The sequence below is a fragment of the Pristis pectinata genome, chromosome 7, assembly GCF_009764475.1.
Source record: "Pristis pectinata isolate sPriPec2 chromosome 7, sPriPec2.1.pri, whole genome shotgun sequence".
Classification (NCBI taxonomy): domain Eukaryota; kingdom Metazoa; phylum Chordata; class Chondrichthyes; order Rhinopristiformes; family Pristidae; genus Pristis; species Pristis pectinata.
The window spans coordinates 4,812,050-4,831,263 of NC_067411.1; the positions used below are offsets into that span (position 1 = coordinate 4,812,050).

Consider the following 19,214-nt stretch of genomic DNA (forward strand, 5'->3'; position numbering starts at 1 on the left):
CCATCAACATACTCATCGAGGTCATTATGTACATCACAAACATCAGAGGTCCCAGTACAGATCCCTGTGGAACACCACTACTCACAGGCCTCCAGCCTGAATAAGTCCCTTCAACCACCATCCTCTGTCTTCTTTGGGCAAGCCAGTTCTGGATCCACACTGCCAATTCTCCACTGACCCCATGCATCCGAACTTTCTTGATCAACCTATTATGTGGGGCCTTGTCAAATGCCTTACTGAAGTCCATATAGATAACATCCACAGCTCCACCTCCATCAATCTCTCTCGTTCCCTTGTCAAAAAACTCAACCAGGTTAGTAAGACACGACTTGCTCCTCACAGAGCCATGCTGGGATTCCCTAATCAAGCCATTGGATTCCAGATGCTCGTATATCCTATCTCAAAGAATTTTCTTCCGCAATTTGCCTACAACTGATGTTAGACTCACCAGTCTATAGTTCCCCGGATTTTCCCTTGTTCCTTTCTTAAATAGAGGAACAATATTAGCCACTCGCCAGTCCTCCGGGACCTCATCCGTGGTCAAAGAGGAGACAAAGATACTGGTCAAGGCCCCAGCAATTTTCTTTCTTGCCTCCCTCAGAATCCTGGGGTATATCCCATCGGGCCCTGGGGACTTATCCACCTGAATACTGTTTAGGAGACCTAACACTACCTCCTCCTTGACCTCTAAATGCCCTAACATGTTTACGCCCTCGGTTCCAATTTCTGCATCCTGCATGTCCCTTTCCTGGGTAAATACTGAAGAGAAATCCTCATTCAGAAACTCCCCCACATCCTCTGCATCCAAACATACATTCCCTTCTTTATCCTGAAGTGGTCCTACCCTTTACCTCATTATCCTCCCATTCCTGACGGAGGTACAGAATGCCTTTGTATTCTCCTTAATCCTATTTACTAAGGACTTTTCATGGCCCCTCCTGGCTTTCCTAATTCCTTCATTGAGTTCATTTCTGGCTTCTTTATAGTCCTCGGCTGCTCTACCTGATCCTAACTTCTGAAGCTCTACCCTATCCCTCGCCACTTAACAAATACACTGCCTGTCTGTTCTGTTCACCAATGTGGATGACCCCACATTTTGAACCATGATATTCCACCTGCCATGTCCTCACCCACTACCTCAGCTTGTCCATCTCCCGCTGTTTACAGCCTCACGGTCCCACTTGAGTCTACAATTGTCAGTAAGCTGGGAACTGTGTCAGTTGGTTCCGTCAGATGGTGAACAGCTGGGACCCGAGCACCGATCCCTGTGGGACCTCACCAGTCACAGGATGCCAACCTGGGAGAGGTTTCTGCTTTCTGTCCAGTAACCAGTTCTCAATCACTGACTGTACATCACCTCTGATTCCACCTGCTCTCACCTTGTTGGCCAACTTCAGGTGTGGGACCCAATCGGAATCCTACTGAAATCCAAATACACCACCTCCACTAGTTCCCCTGATCTATTCAAGCCACATCCCCAAAAGATCTCCAATAGATTCGTAAAACACGATTTCCTTTGATAAATCCACGCTAACGTTGCTCAGTCCTATTATCCAAGGTGTTACATCCTTCATTATGATGTCCAGCATACGAACGGATGTATCGAGATCTTTAACAACTTGGGGGGTCAGTCTGGACGTTGGTTTAACGTCTCTCGGACATTGCAGAACGCTCTCGGTATCGGTACCGCACTCCGTGTGAGAGCTGAGATTCCGCCCCCAAGTCCCTGGAGCGGACCCTGACCCCACAGAGGCGAAGCTGCACCCGCTGAGCGCTGAGAGATGGGGTTTCCTGTTCCTGATCCCCTCCCTCCCTCCGCACCCTCCCTGTACACTGCAGAGTGTGGCAATGGTTTCCTACCAGCTCTGACCCGCAGACGGACCTCACGCTGGGACAGGTGGAAAAACGGGTGGTCTATTTTGTAGTCGTGGTTGTTGCCGGAGGATGAATGGCGGTAATCGTCCGGTTTCCTGAACTCCACCAGACACAGGTACCCGTCACTGTCTTCCGCACTCAGCTGCTTGATCCTGGTCGAGGCGTTTTCCTGCTCTGGGTCCCCGACGAGCTCGTACCGAGTCACTCCGTTTTCCGCTGCCCAGGACCCATTTCCATGGTGTCTGAAAGTGACGATGTGTTGGTAGGGATCCTTCCTCACCCACGTCACCGTGTGTAGGTTGGGGTAGCGCCAAGACCGTGTGAACACACAGGGTAACGTGGCCGAAGCTCCCTCAGTCCCGTTCAACACTGAGCCGTTCCCGTCAGGAGCTGAGAGGAGGACAGACACTTGAATGCATCAGTGATTGGGGAGGGAATTGACGATTCAGTCTTTCCGTGTGGGGAGCAGACAGAGACGTTGCCCAGTGTGGAACTGACACTGAGGTTCCCGGAGAAGGTGGGTCAGGGGCCGCAGGGGATAGGACAGATTCAAGGATGGCTCCGAAACAGGAGTCACTGGGCAGGGCAAGGCACCTCTGCCAGTGCAGCTCTCCTTCCGCACTGCCCTGAAGAGTGAGAGAGTGAGAGACAGCGGACCCGTGACTCCCCGGATCACGCCGCTGTTCCCCACCGGGATTATTCACTGTGTGAAGCGGTGTACTCGACACCGGGCAGGAGACACGGCCACCCACCCGGGACTGGGCACCGTCACCGCCCTTACCGCTGTGCACATCTCACCCTGTGTGGCACATCATCTCACCCGTCTCTCAATGATCTCTCCCAGAGGTCAGTGAGTGGCACTGTGGGCTATTTGACAGTGGAGACCATCACAATCAGGGCCAGCGCCTCATCCAGTTCCAGGAGCACAGTGTCCGGCAGGATTCACTGGGGAGGGATCAGGAGCAGGAACCCCGACACTTCGACCCCATATGGGGCTGATCAACATATATATGAGGGTTGGACCGGGGGGAGCCTGTGGTCCGTGAGGTCTGGGGCAGCTGCAGCGTTTGAGCATTGTCCCTCACCTCTCACAGACAGGGCGGTCAAAACCGGAGTTTGAAACCTTCCTGCATTAAGCTCCACCCGGCACCGATACAGACCACCGTCCTCCCGGCTCAGGCGCTCCACCATTATCGAGGCATCCCTCTGTCTGAGGTTCCCCACCAATCTGAACCGATCGCCTCCGGCCTCCTGTATGGCTCCATCGCACCAGGAGGAGCCAGCACCGGGATATGTGCAGTTAAACACCGGTTTTTCAGCATCTGATTCCCTCCTGAACCAGATCACGGAGCCGGTGAGGTCAGTGTGTGGGTGGGTGAAAATGCAGGGTAACACAGCGGAGGTCCCTTCCACGGCAGATACCTCGTCAGCACCAGACATGGACCAACCATCGGCCGAATAGTCTGCAGAGAGAGAGAGTGAGAGAGTGAACACCAGAAGAACTGGAGAACAGACACTGGTGAAGTAAATCTAGTACGAGGCGTTACAGGTGAGACCATGTCTGTCCCTTTTCACAGGGTGATTTTAAAGTCAAAGTTCGTAGAAGGACCAGTCGAGATAGGGATAAGACCTAGTTTGCCAGTGGAAGGAGTTTCTTTGTTATTGGGAAATGACCTTGCAAATGGAGAAAGTGATCCTGTGGTACGGTTAACAACCAAACCAAGGATTGATGAGTCTGAGGATGATACAGATGTTTACCCATCATGTGCGGTGACTCGAGCTAGAGCTAGAGAATTAGCCAAGACAGACAGTCCGGTGCAGTCTGATGTGGTTCCTTGTGACAGTCCTAAACAGGAAGAAAATTTTGATGCCTTATCTGAGACTTTTCTGTCTTCACTGGAGGATCAACATCCTTACAGTGAGTCTGAATTTAAAGATTTGTCTTTGTCAAGGAAGGATTTTATGGTGGAACAGACAAAGGACCCTGAGTTGACAGAATTGAAAGAAAAAGCTCTCTCATGTGAGGAGATTGAAAAGGTGCCAACTGGATACTATGTCAAAAATGGAGTGTTAATGAGGAAATGGAGACCTCCTCATGTTCCTGTTACTGAGGAATGGGAAGTTATTCATCAGGTTGTTGTTCCAAAAGTTTATAGGGATGAGATTTTAAACCTGGCCCATAGTATGCCTTTGGGTGGTCATTTTGGTGTGAATAAAACTGTAGGGAAGATCTTGAAACAATTCTATTGGCCTGGTTTGAGAAAAGATGTGGTGATGTTTTGTCGAACCTGCCACACATGTCAGATGGTAGGTAAACCAAATCAAAAACCCCCTGTGGCTCCTTTGAAACCAATTCCTGCTTTTGGTGAACCCTTTTCGAAGGTGATTGTGGACTGTGTTGGCCCCTTACCAAAGTCTAAGACTGGAAATCAGTATTTGTTAACCATCATGTGTGCCACTTCTAGATTTCCAGAGGCAATACCCCTTAGAAATATTAAGGCCAAGACGGTGTCAAAGGCTCTTGTAAAATTTTTTACCTTGTTTGGTTTGCCAAAAGAAATCCAATCTGATCAAGGTAGTAATTTTATGTCAAAAATTTTTCAACAAATAGTATATGAGCTGGGAGCAAAGCAGATTGTATCATCTGCATATCACCCAGAATCTCAAGGAGCTCTGGAGAGATTTCATTCTACTCTCAAAAATATGCTGAAGACTTATTGCTTTTGAAAACACCAAGGATTGGGACGAAGGTATCCATTTACTTTTGTTTGCCGTTAGAGAATCGATCCAGGAGTCAATCGGATTTAGTCCGTTTGAGCTTGTGTTTGGACATAGGGTGAGAGGACCTTTGGAGTTGTTAAGAGAGCAATGGGTTAATGAGGAAGTTCACTTGAGTCTGTTGGACTATGTCCAAAAATTTAAAACTCGGTTGGAGAGAGTCTGCCAGCTAGCGAGAGAGAATTTGAAAACAAGCCAGATAAGAATGAAGACATATTTTGATAGACGTGCTCGGCTTAGGACATTCGCAGTGGGGCAAAAGGTGTTGGTATTTTTCCCTAGCCAAAATAATCCCTTGCAAGCTCGTTTTTCTGGACCCTATGTTATTGAATCTCGAGTGACTGATCTAACATATATAATCAAAACACCAGATAGACGCAAGAAAACACAACTCTGTCACGTAAACATGCTAAAAACCTTATTATGAGAGGGATTCAGTTGTGGCCTTGGTGGATGGTGTAAAGGTTGTTTCTAGAATGCCTGATGTTGATGTTGAGGAAGGCCAATTTAGACCAAATATTGTTCCATCGAAACTGAAAAACCAAAATATCATGGAGAACCTTGAAACGAAGTTGGACCATTTACAAGTTTCACAAAAACAACAGATGAGAGAATTAATTTTAAAATTTAAAAATCTGTTCCCAGATGTTCCAAACAGAACATCGATAATTACCCATGATGTTGATGTTGGGGATGCAAAACCAATCAAACAACACCCATATCGAATGAATGTGGAAAAAAATAAACTTGTTGATCAGGAAATAAAATACATGTTGGAAAATGATATTATTAGACATTCTAGTTCAAATTGGAGTTCGCCCTGTGTTATTGTACCTAAACCTGATGGAACTGTTAGATTTTGCACAGATTACAGGAAAGTGAATGCTGTAACAAAGTCAGATGCTTACCCTATTCCTAGAGTGGATGATTGCATAGACAGAGTGGGAAAGGCAAAATTTCTTACAAAGATTGACCTATTAAAAGGGTACTGGTGTGTTCCATTAACAGATAGAGGAAGGGAGATTTCAGCCTTTGTAACCCCTTCTGGATTGTATGAATACAATGTTTTGCCATTTGGAATGAAAAATGCTCCGGCAACATTTCAAAGAATGATTAATTCAGTGATTCATGGGTTAAAACATACAGATGCCTACATTGACGACTTAGTGACTGGGAATGATACTTGGGAAGATCACATCTCTGCGTTAGAAAGGTTGTTTGAAAGACTTTCCAAGGCTAACCTTACAGTTAACTTGGCTAAAAGTGAATTTGGCCATGCCACTGTGACGTATCTTGGTTATGTTGTAGGTCAAGGCAAGCAAGCTCCTGTTCAGGCAAAAGTTCAAGCAATATCTGAGTTCCCTATTCCCACAGGTACGAGGACTGTTAGAAGATTTTTGGGAATGGTTGGATATTACCGAAAATTTTGTAAAAATTTTGCTGATATTGCTCTTCCCCTAACTAATCTTCTGAGGAAGGGAGTAAAGTTTGTTTGGACAGATTCTTGTCAAGAAGCATTTGAGAAGCTGAAAGCCATTTTATGCTACCATCCTGTGCTCAGAACACCTGACTTTGAAAAGCCATTTTCATTAGCAGTAGATGCCAGTGATGAAGCTGCAGGAGCTGTGTTGTTGCAGAAGGGTGACCTTGATGATATTGACCATCCTGTAGCTTACTTTTCAAAGAAATTTAATGAGCATCAAAAGAATTATTCCACCATAGAGAAAGAATTACTGTCGCTTGTTTTAGCCTTGCAACATTTCAGTGTATATGTTTGCACCGCTCAGAAACCATTGACTGTATATACAGATCATAACCCACTGGTGTTCTGAGCCGAGTCAAAAACAAGAACAGAAGGCTGTTAAACTGGAGTTTAATTTTGCAAGAGTTTGATCTCATGATAACTCACATTAAAGGCAAAGATAATGTGATTGCTGATTGTCTTTCCCGATGTTAAATGGGAAACATGTATCTGTACTAATCTGATAGTCTGTAGTTGTGTAGCGTGATAATTATTAACATTACTAACTATGCGCGGTTAAAATTTTCTTGGGAAAATTTTTTTTTAGGTGGGAGGTGTTATGGACTCAGTGAAAGTCCCTTTAAGATAGAGAGTGTGTGTGTATGTGTGTGTGGGGCGTGCTTACGTCAATAGAAGATAAAGGACGTAATGACGTTGTTGAAGAAGAAGAAGGAGAGAGAGAGAGAAGGGAGAGAGACACCAGCCTGCTTGTTTTCTCTATCGATGGATGAGAAACAATAACTGTGTTTGCCACTGAAATCCATGTATGGAAGTTGGAAGTAATCCGGTGGAGTTCACTTTGTTGCTGACCTGTAGAAGGAAACAGGTATTTGTGTGTGTGGACGACCACGGTTCGGATGCTTTTCGGGGTGAGGAAGTCACTACCGAGTAAACACTGAAGTGTCGTTTGGGTTCCATCATGGAACATTTGGATTTCGTATGTACTCTCTCTATGTTTTTTCTACATCTACATCTTATCTTCAGACAACGGTGGTTGTTGAAGAAGCCCTTGCTCATGTTTCACCTTATGGCTTGCGGAACTGAACTTTAAGAACCATTCCGGAACTGGGAGTTTTTGGACTTTGTCACACACACACACAAAGAGTTTAGGTTTGGGGTTAACGTTCGAGGTTTAACATTCTTGAATTCTAACATACTAACATTTTTACTTTTATTTTACGTATTATCATAAGTAGTGATTAATAAAATAGTTTTTAAACACTGAATCATGCTCAGTGAGTTTCTTTTGTTGCTGGTTTGTGACAGTGGCCTGTTGAAACTTTCCTGCATTAAGCTCCGTCCGGCACCGATACAGACCACCGTCCTCCCGACTCAGGCGCTCCACCATTATCGAGGCATCCCTCTGAGGTTCTGACACAATTCAACACAGGGGAGTGGGTTACAGGCTGGGATCTGACGTGGGACGGTTTCGGGGGTGAAATGTACAACAACAGATACCCGGGAGTGGGTTACAGACTGGGATCCAGTCAGTGCTTCGGGGCTCTGTAATTACCGTCTGTTGCCCGGCTCTGTTGGTGTTTACAATTTGCTGATTCATTGTGTGGAGGAGGGACGGTGGTTGGACATTCTGAGGAACTAGTTACGGACAGAACAGTTCTTGGAATTCCCTCGGAGTGACAGCATGGTTATAGCAGGGGAGGAGGACGTTCGGCCCATTGACTCCACACTGGCCCGATGTAAGAACAACACGGCCAGTCCCACTCTCCCACCCTCTCCCCACAGCCCGGCGAATTCCTTCCTTTCAGACACTCCTCCCGCTCCCCTTTGAAAGCTCCAGTCGAATACGCCCCCACCCCTCCCCACCCTCCCCCGGCTCCACGATCTGCCCCCCACTCCTTCCCCCGGACCTACGTTCCAGACAAACCCCTCCCTGGGTGGAAATAACGTGTCCTAGCAACAGTTTTGTTCTTCGGCCAATAAGCTTCATGCTGTGGCGTCAGGTCTTGCCTCCCTCCACCAACTGGAACAGTCTCCACCCCTGCACCATTGTAACTCCCCCCGTCAGGTCTCCCTGCAACCTCCGCTGTTGGAAGGAGAAAATTCGGACTGTTGGTTAGCAGCAGGAGTCCACTCGGCCCCTCCAGCGCTCACCGCCATTCAATCAGAGCGCAGCTGATCTGCTTCAACCCCAACTTTCCATCCCCGCCCATTCCCGGTAACCTTTCACCCTCCTGTTTATCGAAGGTCTCGCTCTGGGTGCCGAAGCCCGGGATCCATGTGTATCTTTCTCCAGCTGCCCCGCCACCGGATCACCTTCACCAGAGGGGGTGCAGTGGGTCAAGCAGGCAGCTGACCCCCTACCTTCACTATGGCACTTGAGGGGTGAGCCGTATCACAATATTCCCCCACTCCCTCCCGCATTGACGGACCTCGGTGGAAGACAAAGTCCAAACAGTTGGAGAACCGCCAGAGTGGGAACCCGAACATTAGGAAAGACGTTGAGACAACGAGGAGGAGATAACTCGGTCAACAGAAAACACCTACTGTATCCCTGAGCCGAGACCGACAGCAGGACCGCGCAGAGACAGACCCAGAGAGAGTTCATCGCCAACACTTCAGTCTGGTGTTCCCCTCCCCCACTGCTATTTGTTTCCTGACTGAAATACAGAAGTCACTTGAAGTGTTTCTTCACTTCCTCCTAAAACCTCCATAAAAAGTTATAATTAGTTCAAATTATTCATTTCTAACTGACCAGGGTTAGTCAGAGAGAAACAGGTCCTTGTGCCCACCACGTCAGCAGCATCAAACAAGTCCCGTCCATCATGATCTGATAACCGAAGAGACCCTTGCGGAGTACGGAGAGCTTAGAGGTGCTCCTACAAGAGAACTTGGGAGGGCAAAGAGTGCCCCGGGAATATCAGTGGCAGACATGATTGAAAAGCATTCCAAAGCGTTTGAAAAATACGTAAGGAGTTCGAGGGTAACTGCGGAATGAATAGGTCCCCTTAGGTACCAAGGTGACATCCTCTTCGTGACTCCATGCGATGTGCATGGTGTCTGAAGTAAATCCTTCTCAAATGTATTCAATAACGAGAAGGTGATGGTAGATAGAGAGTTCAGGGAGGGGGACAGTGATCTTCTGGAGCGTGTTGGCTTCAACAAGCAGGAGGTGTGACATGTCTTCGAGGAAATAAAGGTGGATAAATCCAGTTCCTAGATAACAGGAAGAGGCCATTCGGCCCTACCGGTCTGTTCCAACATTAACAGGGTTGTGGCCAACTTCAGCATCCTGTTCCTCCATTCCCTTGATTCCTTTGGCATTAAGAGACGTATCTCCCTCCTTCTTGGTTATATTTAGTGACTCGGTCTGCACTGCATTCCGTGCTGCTGAGAATTTCATAAGTTCACCGTGCTCAGGGTAAATAAATTTCCCCTCATCTCAGTGTGGTACAGTGTATCCCTGAGGCTGTGACCTCAGGTTCTGGACCTGACGGTTTGTGTGAGAAAGTCAGTCTGGAGAATGAATCTGCTGAGACCGCCAGCAGACCCTGCAAAGGCGAACCCAGAGAGAGTTCTTCAGCAGCACCTTCAGCGTTATGTCCTTCTCACTCACTCCCTGACCCTGAAATGGAGATGTTGCTTTTGTCAGTGCTGCAGATTGTCCGGCAACTGTTAAACCACAACATGAACGTTCATGTCTCAAAGGAAGCGGGGGCAGGGCACAGAACAAAGTTCTTCTTGGAACTTAAATGAACAACAACAAAGTCTGCCTCCGTGTGAATCTCACCTTTAATATAAGAAAGTTCTCCAAGGACCTCGGGGGGTGATTATCGGGAAATGTTCACTTCTTACAATGAAGCAGTGTGAGACAGACAGGACACAGAGAGCAGGAGTAATGGTCTCTCCCAGGTGGTAGACGTTCACTAGTGGGGTACCAGAGGGATCTGTACTTGAGTCCCAACTATGCGGGAGGAGATGAGGAGGAGTTTGCAAAACGGCTCCAGTGTGATCCAGACAAGTTGGGTGAACGGACAAATGGATGGTATACGTTGGGGCACACCAGCGAGGGGCCCCGGTACCCTCACTCCGTTCAAACTCAGTGGACCAGATCCCAGTGCTCCCCTGAAACTGAGTGGTTGACTGGAAGTTTTATTACACTGCCGCGTAACATATTAAAAGGGAATTGTAAGTGCGTCGGTGTGGCAGAATGCCAGAAAACAGAGCAGAAAATCTGCCGTCGGGGAGTGTAGCTTCGATCGGCGGGGATAGGGTTTCACAGCGGGGCGGACGGGTCGGCTGCGCATTGTGGTTGGAGAACTGGTCTCAGCCTCTTGCGTGGATCCATCTCGTCCCTTCCTGTGGACAGAACAAGATCAATGACAATAACCATAGAACAACGGCACAATACAGGCCCTACGGCCCTCCGTGTTGTGCCGCCCTTTAAACCACACCTAAGACTATCTAACCCCTTCCTCCCACATATCCCTCTATCTTAAATTCCTCATTTGCTTATCTAACAATCTCTTGAACTTGTCCGATGTATCAGCCTCCACCACCACCCCAGGCAGCGCATTCCATGTACCAACCACACTCTGGGTGAAAAACCTTCCTCTGACATCACCCTTGAACCTCCCACCCAATAACTTAAAGCCATGTCCTCTTGTTTTGAGCATTGGCGTCCTGGGAAAGAGGTGCTGGCTGTCCACTCTATCTATTCCTCTCAATATCTTGTACACCTCTATCATGTCTCTCCCCTCATCATCCTTCTCTCCAATGAGAACAGTCCTAGCTCCTTTAGTCTCTCCTCATAATCCATAATCCCTAACCCAGGCAGCAAACCTGGTAATCTCCTCTGCAACCCTTTCCAATGCCTCCACATCCTTCCTATTATGAGGCGACCAGAACTGGACACTATTCTAAGTGTGGCCTAATCAGAGTTTTGTAAAGCTGCATCATCACTTCGCGGCTCTTAAACCCAATCCCCCGATTTATGAAAGCTAACATCCCATAAGCTTTCTTAACTACCTATCCACCTGCGGCCACTTTCATTGATCTGTGGATATGAACCCCCAGATCTCTGCTCTCTACACTGCCCAGAATCCTGCCATTTACCTTGTACTCCGCTTGGAGCTTGTCCTTCCAAAGTGTACTACCTCACACTTCTCTGGATTGAACTCCATCTGCCACTTGTCAGCCCAGCTCTGCATCTTATCAATATCCCTCTGCAAGCTTCGACAGCCCTCCACACTATCCACAACACCACCAATCTTTGTGTCATTGCAAACTTGCTAACCCAGCCTTCCACCCCCTCATCTAAGTCGTTAATTAATATCACAAAAAGTAGAGGTCCCAGAACCGATCCCTGTGGGACATCACTAGTCACAGCCCTCCAATCCGAATGCACTCCCTCCACCACAACCCTCTGCTTTCTACATGCAAGCCAATCTGAATCCAACGGCCAAGCTTCCCCAGATCCCTTGGCCTCTGACCTTCTGAAGAAGTCTACCCATGCGGAACTTCGTCAAATGCCTTACTAAAATCCAAGTAGACCACATCCACTTCACTACCCTCATCAATCTTCCTGGTCACCTCCTCAAAGAACCCTATCAGGCTTGTGAGGCAAGATCTTCCCTTCACAAAGCTATGCTGGCTGTCCCTAATAAGTCCATGTTTCTCCATAATAGATCCTATCTCTTAGAATCCTTTCCAACAGCTGACCCACCACAGACGTAAGGCTCATTGTTCTGTTATTCCTGGACTATCCCTACTACTTTTTGAATAAGGGGATAACATTGCCACCTCCAATCCTCTGGTACCATCCCATTGATAACGAGGACTCAACGATCCTAACCAACGGTTCAGCAATCTCCTCCCTCGCCTCACGAAGCAGCCTGGGGAATATTCCGTCAGGCCCGGGGACTTATCTGTCCTAATATTTTCTAACAACTCCAACACATCCTCTCTCTTAATATCTACATACTCCAGAACATTACCCTCAACTACACTGATCTCAGCATCATCAAGTCCACTCTCCTTGTGAATACTGAAGAGAAGTATTCATTGAGAACCTCACCCACATCCACAGCTTCCAGGCACACCACCTTTGCCTTTAATCGGACCTAACTTACCCTAGCCATCCTTCTGCTCTTTACGTACGAGAAAAAAGTCTTGGGATTCTCCTTAACCACTCGCCATAGACTTTATGTCCCCTTCTCACTCTCCTCAGGCCTTTCTTAAGCTCCTTCCTTGCTACTCTATATTCCTCAGGACCCTGTCCGATCCTTGCTTTATACCTTATGTATGCTGCCCTCTTCTTCCTAACTAGTTGTTCCACCTCTCTCGTCACACGGTTCCTTCACCCCCTATTCCTTCTCTACCTCACCGGGACAAATTTATCCCTAACATCCTGCAAAAGATCCCTGAACATCGACCACATCTCCATAGTACATTTCCCTTCAAAAATGTCAGCCCAATTTACACTCCCAAGTTCTCGCCTTATAGCCTCATAATTTGTCTTTCCCAATTAAAGGCAATTCCCAGTTCCCGCCCTCTTTGCTCCTATCCCTGTCCATGACAATTCTAAAGGTTATGGAGCGTCACTGTCCCCCAAATGCTCACCCAGCGATAGATCTGTCACCTGACCCGGTTCATTACCTAAAACAGATCTAATATGGCGCTCCCTCTAGTCGGCCTGTCAACATACTGCGTCAGCAATCCGTCTGGCACACTTAACAAACTGCGCCCCTCTAAACCTTTGCACTAAGTAGGTGCCAATCAATATTTGGATAGTTGAAGTCTCCCGTTATAATAAGCCTGTGATTAAAATAAACCTCGGTAGTTGCACAACAGGAATTCCGGCATCTCCATTCACAGCGAGCCGATAATCCTTAAAAAGATTTGGATCGAGAACTAAACGACTCCCCAGAGGGAGGTTTTATTGCCAATGTCAGTGTTTGACAACTAATTTTGAGTTGGATCAACATACGCAATAAAATTCGAAACTTGGCAGGTGACCCCAACATGGGTGTTGCTGTCGACAATGATCTTAACCTGCAGGGTGATATTAATCAGCTGGTAAAATGGGCAGATGGACGTTTATCCGGATCATGGACAGTGATCCATTTAGTTTGGACTAATTAGGGTAGGACACACACACACAATGAATGGAAGGGTGATGGGGACTATTGAGGACAGGGAGATCTGGGTGTACAATTCCTATGTGGTAAGTAAGTGCTAAGTATTGGAGAGCCGGGAACTGCAGGTTTCACCCTTCAAGTATTTTGCTGTAGGTATCTTGCTTGCTTCAATGAGGCCACCTCTCATTTTACTACACTCCAGAGAGTACATGGTCTATTCTGTCTCTTCTCAATCTCAAATTGCACTCAATGTGCCACACCTGAGCGAACCTTTTCGGAGGAGCAGGTTTGGATAGACCGGAAGGCCAGATTTATCCTGAGTCTGGACTGAGTTGGCTGACACAAGCTGGGGCTACGTTCAGGCTTTTCAGCTGGTCTGAGTGGAGGTGGGATGGGGAGAGGCGACGGTGGCCGGGATTCCCACTCCTGCTGCGACCCAGGCTGACCTCTGCTGGACATGTACTGTATGTGCACAAGGAAGGGTTTGCATTTATAAAGTGCATTCAATATGCGAGATATCTCAAAGTGCTCAACATCCAATAAAACCCTTTGAGGCACAGTCACTGTTGTAACGTAGAAAGTGCAACAGCCAGTTACTGCACAGCAAGCTCCTACAATCAGCACTGTGATAATGACCAGTTCTTTATCAGGTGTGTTGGTTGAAAGAAAAGTTGGTTCGACTGGGATGCCTCAAATGTTTGAATCATTTCCCAAGCACGACTGTCTCCATATACTGAGTTTCAGTCACTTAAGGGCAAGAGTCTTCATCAATTATACATACCTGCATTTGTCACTGTAGAAAACGACGCACATCACTAAAGGGCGAGGGTTTTCAATCCAATGGAGTACACAGAATCACAACGGGGAAAGCCATTGAAACTGAAGAGAAAGTGAGAGAGGTCAAACCAGACTCATAGGGGAGAGATCAGTAATATTCTGATTAAAATCTGTAGTGTGGAGATGAATGTGTCTTTACAGCAGAATTATTCGGAAGGGAGGAAGGTAAAGTGCGTGTCAAGGAATAAGAAAAGGGAGATTACTGACAATAATCAGAGTGACAAGGATTAGGACATTGCAGCGTGGAGTTAAACCTGCAGTGATTTCACGGCCAAGGAACAACACTAGTGTATCACAGTCACTCGGCTAATCACTGAAAGGTTCCAAATGGGAGGTGCATCCTGTGATGTCTACAGTCAAGGGTTAATATTGTAAACAGACAGCCTTCTTGATAAAAAAAAAAGTCAGGACGTAGGCACAATAACACCACAGTGACAATGTAACTACTCAGTGGATCAGGCAGCATCTGTGGAGAGTGAAACAGAAAGAAAAGTCAGCGAAGGGACTTAATATTTCGAAAATATTTCAGTTTCTATTTTGAATGAACTCAGTGAGGGTGCCACAGCCCTCGGGGGGCAGGGAACTGCAAAGATTCACTGTCCTCTGGGTTTGAGAGATTTCTCCTCATCTCAGTCCTGAATGGTCCACGCATTAAATTGCACCCAGTCCTAGATTCTACATTTATCGTGAGCGTAGGTATTTTGCTTGCTTCAATGAGGTCACCTCATTCCACTACACTCTAGAGAGCACAGTTCTGGTCTGCTCCGTCTCCTCAATCTCAATGTGCCACTCCTAGACTGGCGAGTGAATCTTCACTGCACTCCCTCCATTTCAATTATATCTTTAGTTCAGGGAAGAGGGGCAAAACTGTTCATATTAGACCAGGGAGCGCTGAACAAAACCCATATAACAGTAGAATATAGAACAGTACAGCACAGAACAAAGCCCTTCGGCCCACAATGTTTTGCCTACATAGCTATTCCCTCCTTCCTACAGAATGCCCATATCCCTGTATTTTCCGTTTATTCATGTTCCCATCTAAGCCCTTCTTGAAAACCGCCTATGAGTTTGCCTCCACCATCCTATCACTCAAAGCTATCCTGCACCCACCACTCTCTCGGTAAAAAAATTTTCCCCTCACGTTTGTTCTGAACCTACCCCCTTCACCTTATATGCATGTCCTCTCGTATTGGATCGCTGCATAATGTGGAATATATATTGTTTGTCCACCCTATCTATGCCCCTCACAATTTTATACACGTCCAACAGATCACCCCTCAGCCTCTGCCGCTCCAGCAGAAGAACACAAATTTGTTCAGCCTCTCCTGATAGCATATGCCCTCTAATCCAAGCAGCATCCTACTAAACCTCCTCTGCACCCTCTCTAAAGCCTCGACATCCTTCCTAACCAGCTACCAAATACACTGCTTTCTCATATTTTGCCACATTATATTCTATCTGTCATGTTCCCAACCACTCTCTCACATCCATATCCCAATGGACCCTCTTGACTTTCTCCTACCCGTGCACATCCCACCGACTTTCTGATCACCAGCAACCTTGGAGCTACGGCATGCGGTCCCCTCACCAAAATCATTGCTACAGACGGTGAATAGCCAGGACCCAACCACTGATCCTTGTGATACTCCACCAGTCACTATCTGCCAACCCAAGAGAGACCCATTTATTCCCATTCTGCTAACAGTCTGAGAACCCATTCTCAATGCCTGACAGAACATTACCTCTGATTCCACCGTTCTCACCTTGTTGACCAACCTCAGGTATGGGACCTGATCAAAATACCTCTGGAGATCCAAATACACCACATCAGATGGTTCCCCTTATCGATTCTAGTCACATCCCCAAACACCTCCAATAGATTAAGTCAAACATGATTTTCCGTTCATAGATCCAGGCTGACACTGCTCAGTCCCATTATCCAAGGTGTTCTGGTGTACCCAGTGCGGAAGGACGTGTGCTGGGGCAGGGGTGTCCTGGCAGCCTTGCTCCTGTGACTGGCCAACGAGCTATCGGCGGGTCATGGAGGCGGTCATCCGAGGGTTCCGCCCGAGCTGACAGTCTGGCAATCTTCCAGGAGTGTGTGGCCGGGGATGCCTTGAAAAAGAGCAGGCAGTGTCCATGGACAACCCCAGGGTGTTTCTGGACCACTGGGCACCGCGGGGATAAATTCCATCGTGGATGAGAATGGAAATATTTTAATTTAGCTGTGGTTTAATTGTTGTTGTCGTTTGTAGTGACTTGTTATAGTATTGTCGTACTTGTCTCTGTAAAGAAAGGTTGTTTTGCTACTATACGTGCAGCACTCAAAGGATGCTGGGAGATAATTAACGGCCGTTTGAAGGGGCAGTCTAGACCGGCTTAACATCTCACGGACTCTGCAGCACCCTTCAGTCCTCACTCCGTGTGACAGCCGAGTTTCCGCCCCAAAGTCCCTTGAGTAGACCCTGACCCCTCAGAGGCGAGGTTGCACCCGCTGAGCGCTGAGAGATGGGGTTTCCTGTTCCTACTCCCCTCCCTCCCTCCGCACCCTCCCTGTACACTGCAGAGTGTGGCAATGGTCTCTTACCGGCCCTGACCCGCAGACGGACCTCACGCTGGGACAGATGGATAAACGGGTGGACTATTTTGTCGTCGGCGTTGTAGGGGTAGCGGCTGGAGAATGGATGACGGTCATCATCCGGTTTCCTGAACTCCACCAGACACAGGTACCCGTCACTGTCCTCCGCACTCAGCTGTTTGATCTTGGTCGAGGCGTTTCCCCGCTCTGGGTCCCCGACGAGCTCGTACCGAGTCACTCCGTTTTGCGCTCCCCAGGACCCATTTCCATGGTGTGTGAAGGTGACGATGTGTCGGTAGGGATCCTTCCTCACCCACGCAACCGTGTGTAGGATGTGGTTCAACGGATGCCATGTGAACACACAGGGTAACGTGACCGAAGCTCCATCAGTCCCGGTGACCACTGATTTGTTCCCATCAGGAGCTGAGGGGAGGACAGACACCGGAATGTATCAGCGTTTGGTGAGGGAATTGACCAGATGGAGGCGAGGAGATGTACAGGCGTGCCGGCTGATTGAGTGGTGTAAAAAGAACCTCGCACTCAGACCCAGCTAGGCGAAGGAATTGACCGTGGACTTCAGGAAAGGGATGTCGTGAGAATACACACTGGTCCACATTGATGGGTCAACGGTGGAAAGGGTGAGCATCTGCAAGTTCCTGAACACCAACATCTCAGAGGAACTATCCTGGGTCCACTGATTGATACAATCAGGAATAAGGCACGCCAGCGGCTCTACTTCATGAGGAATTGGAGGAGAATTGGTACGTCGCTAAAGACTCTTGCAAATATCTACCGATTTACCGACTGGTTGCATCAGCGCCTGCTCTGGAGGCTCCAATGTGCAGGATCTCAAGAGGCTGCAGAGGGCTGTAGACTCAACCTTCTCTCTCATGCGCACAACCCTCCCCGCCATCGAGGCCATCTTCAAGAGGCTGTGCCTCAAGAAGGCGGCATCCATCACTGAGGACGCTCACCACCCGGGACATGCCCTCTTCTCGTTACTACCATCGGCGAGGGGGTGCAGGATCCTGAAGACCCACACTCAACGTTTCATGAACAGCTTCTTCCCCTCCGCCATCAGATTTCAGAACAGTCCATGAACCCATGAACACTACCTCGTTATTCCGCTTATGCACTATTATTTATTTCTGTAGCTTAGAATAATTTTGATGTCCTTGCACTGTACCGCTGCCGCAGAACAAACATTTCACTACATCTAAGTCAGTGATAATAAATACTAAAGGTGGGTCAGGGGACGCTGAAGACAGGACAGATGGGAGAGTGAGCGAAAGCGGACCCGTGCCTCCGCGGATCCCGCCGCTGTTCCCCACCGGCATTATTCAGGATGTGAAGCAGTGCACTCGACACCGGGCAGGAGACACGCCCAAGCACTCGGAACTGGGCACAGGCAACGCTCTTACCGCTGGGAAGCTCTCACACTGAGTGGCACATAATTTCACTCGTCTCTCAATGATTTCACTCAGTGAGTGGCAGTGCAGCCTATTTGACTGTGGAGAGCATCACATTCAGAGCCAGCGCCTCATCCAGTTCCAGGAGCACAGTGTCCGGCAGGATGCAGTGGGGAGGGATCGGGAGCAGGAACCCCGGCACTTCGCCCCCACACGGAGCTGATCAAGATTGATATATGAGGGTTGGACCGGGTGGAGCCTGTGGTCCGTGAGCTCTGGGGCAGCTGCAGCGTCTGAGCATTGTCCCTCACCTCTCACAGACAGGGCCGTTCGAACCCGAGTCTGAAACTTTCCAACACTGAGCTCCACCCGGCACCGATACCGACCACCGTCCTCCCGGCTCAGGCGCTCCACCATTATCGTGGCATCCCTCTGCGTGAGGTTCCCCACCAATCTGAACCGGCCCCTTCCGGCCTCCTGAGTCGCTCCATCGCACCGGGAGGGTCTGGGACCGGGATATGTGCAGCTAAGCACCGGTATATTAACACCTGATTCCCTTCTAAACCAGATCACGGAGCCGTTGATGGTGAGGTCAGTGTGTGGGTGGGTAAAAGTGCAGGGTAACACAGCGGAGGCCCCTTCCACGGCAGATACCTCATCAGCACCGGACAAGGACCAACTATTGGCGAATAGCCTGCGGAGAGAGAGAGAGAGATGAGTCAACACCAGAAGAACTGGGAACAGACACGGAGTTTCAGAACCCCACTGGACCCGGCCCTGGGGTGGAGTCACAGTTGTATGATCAGATGTCGGTGGGCCTGGGATAGATATCAACACAGGGGAGTGGGTTGCAGGCTGGGGTCTGACGTGGGAGGGATTAGGGGGTTATATGTACAACAACTGATACCCGGGGGTGGGTTGCAGACTGGGATCCAGTCAGTGCTTCTGGCGTCTGTAATTACCGTCTGTTCCCGGTTCTGTTGGTGTTTACAGTGTTGCTGCTTCATTGTGTGGAGGAGGGGCGGTGGTTGGACATTCTGGGGCACTGGTTACGGACGGAAGAGTTCTTGGAATTCCCTCGGAGTGACAGGATGGTTACAGCAGAGGAGGAGACTGTT

General features: G+C 48.4%; 1 protein-coding gene across 3 annotated transcripts in view; it reads right to left on the reverse strand.

The window, feature by feature from the left end:
• The window catches only part of LOC127572573 (uncharacterized), a 60,673-nt gene extending 42,051 nt beyond the window's left edge, over window positions 1-18,622 (reverse strand). For 2 of the 3 annotated variants that reach the window (XM_052019982.1, XM_052019980.1), the window contains exon 1: window positions 3,033-3,070. In XM_052019982.1, coding sequence (XP_051875942.1) covers window positions 3,033-3,066 — 34 coding nt within the window. In that variant the 5' untranslated portion in view covers window positions 3,067-3,070. Of the gene's footprint in view, window positions 1-3,032; window positions 3,071-18,455 lie in introns of those variants that run through there. The other variant, XM_052019981.1, reaches the window with a different exon arrangement.
• Between the last annotated feature and the right edge of the window lie 592 nt (window positions 18,623-19,214).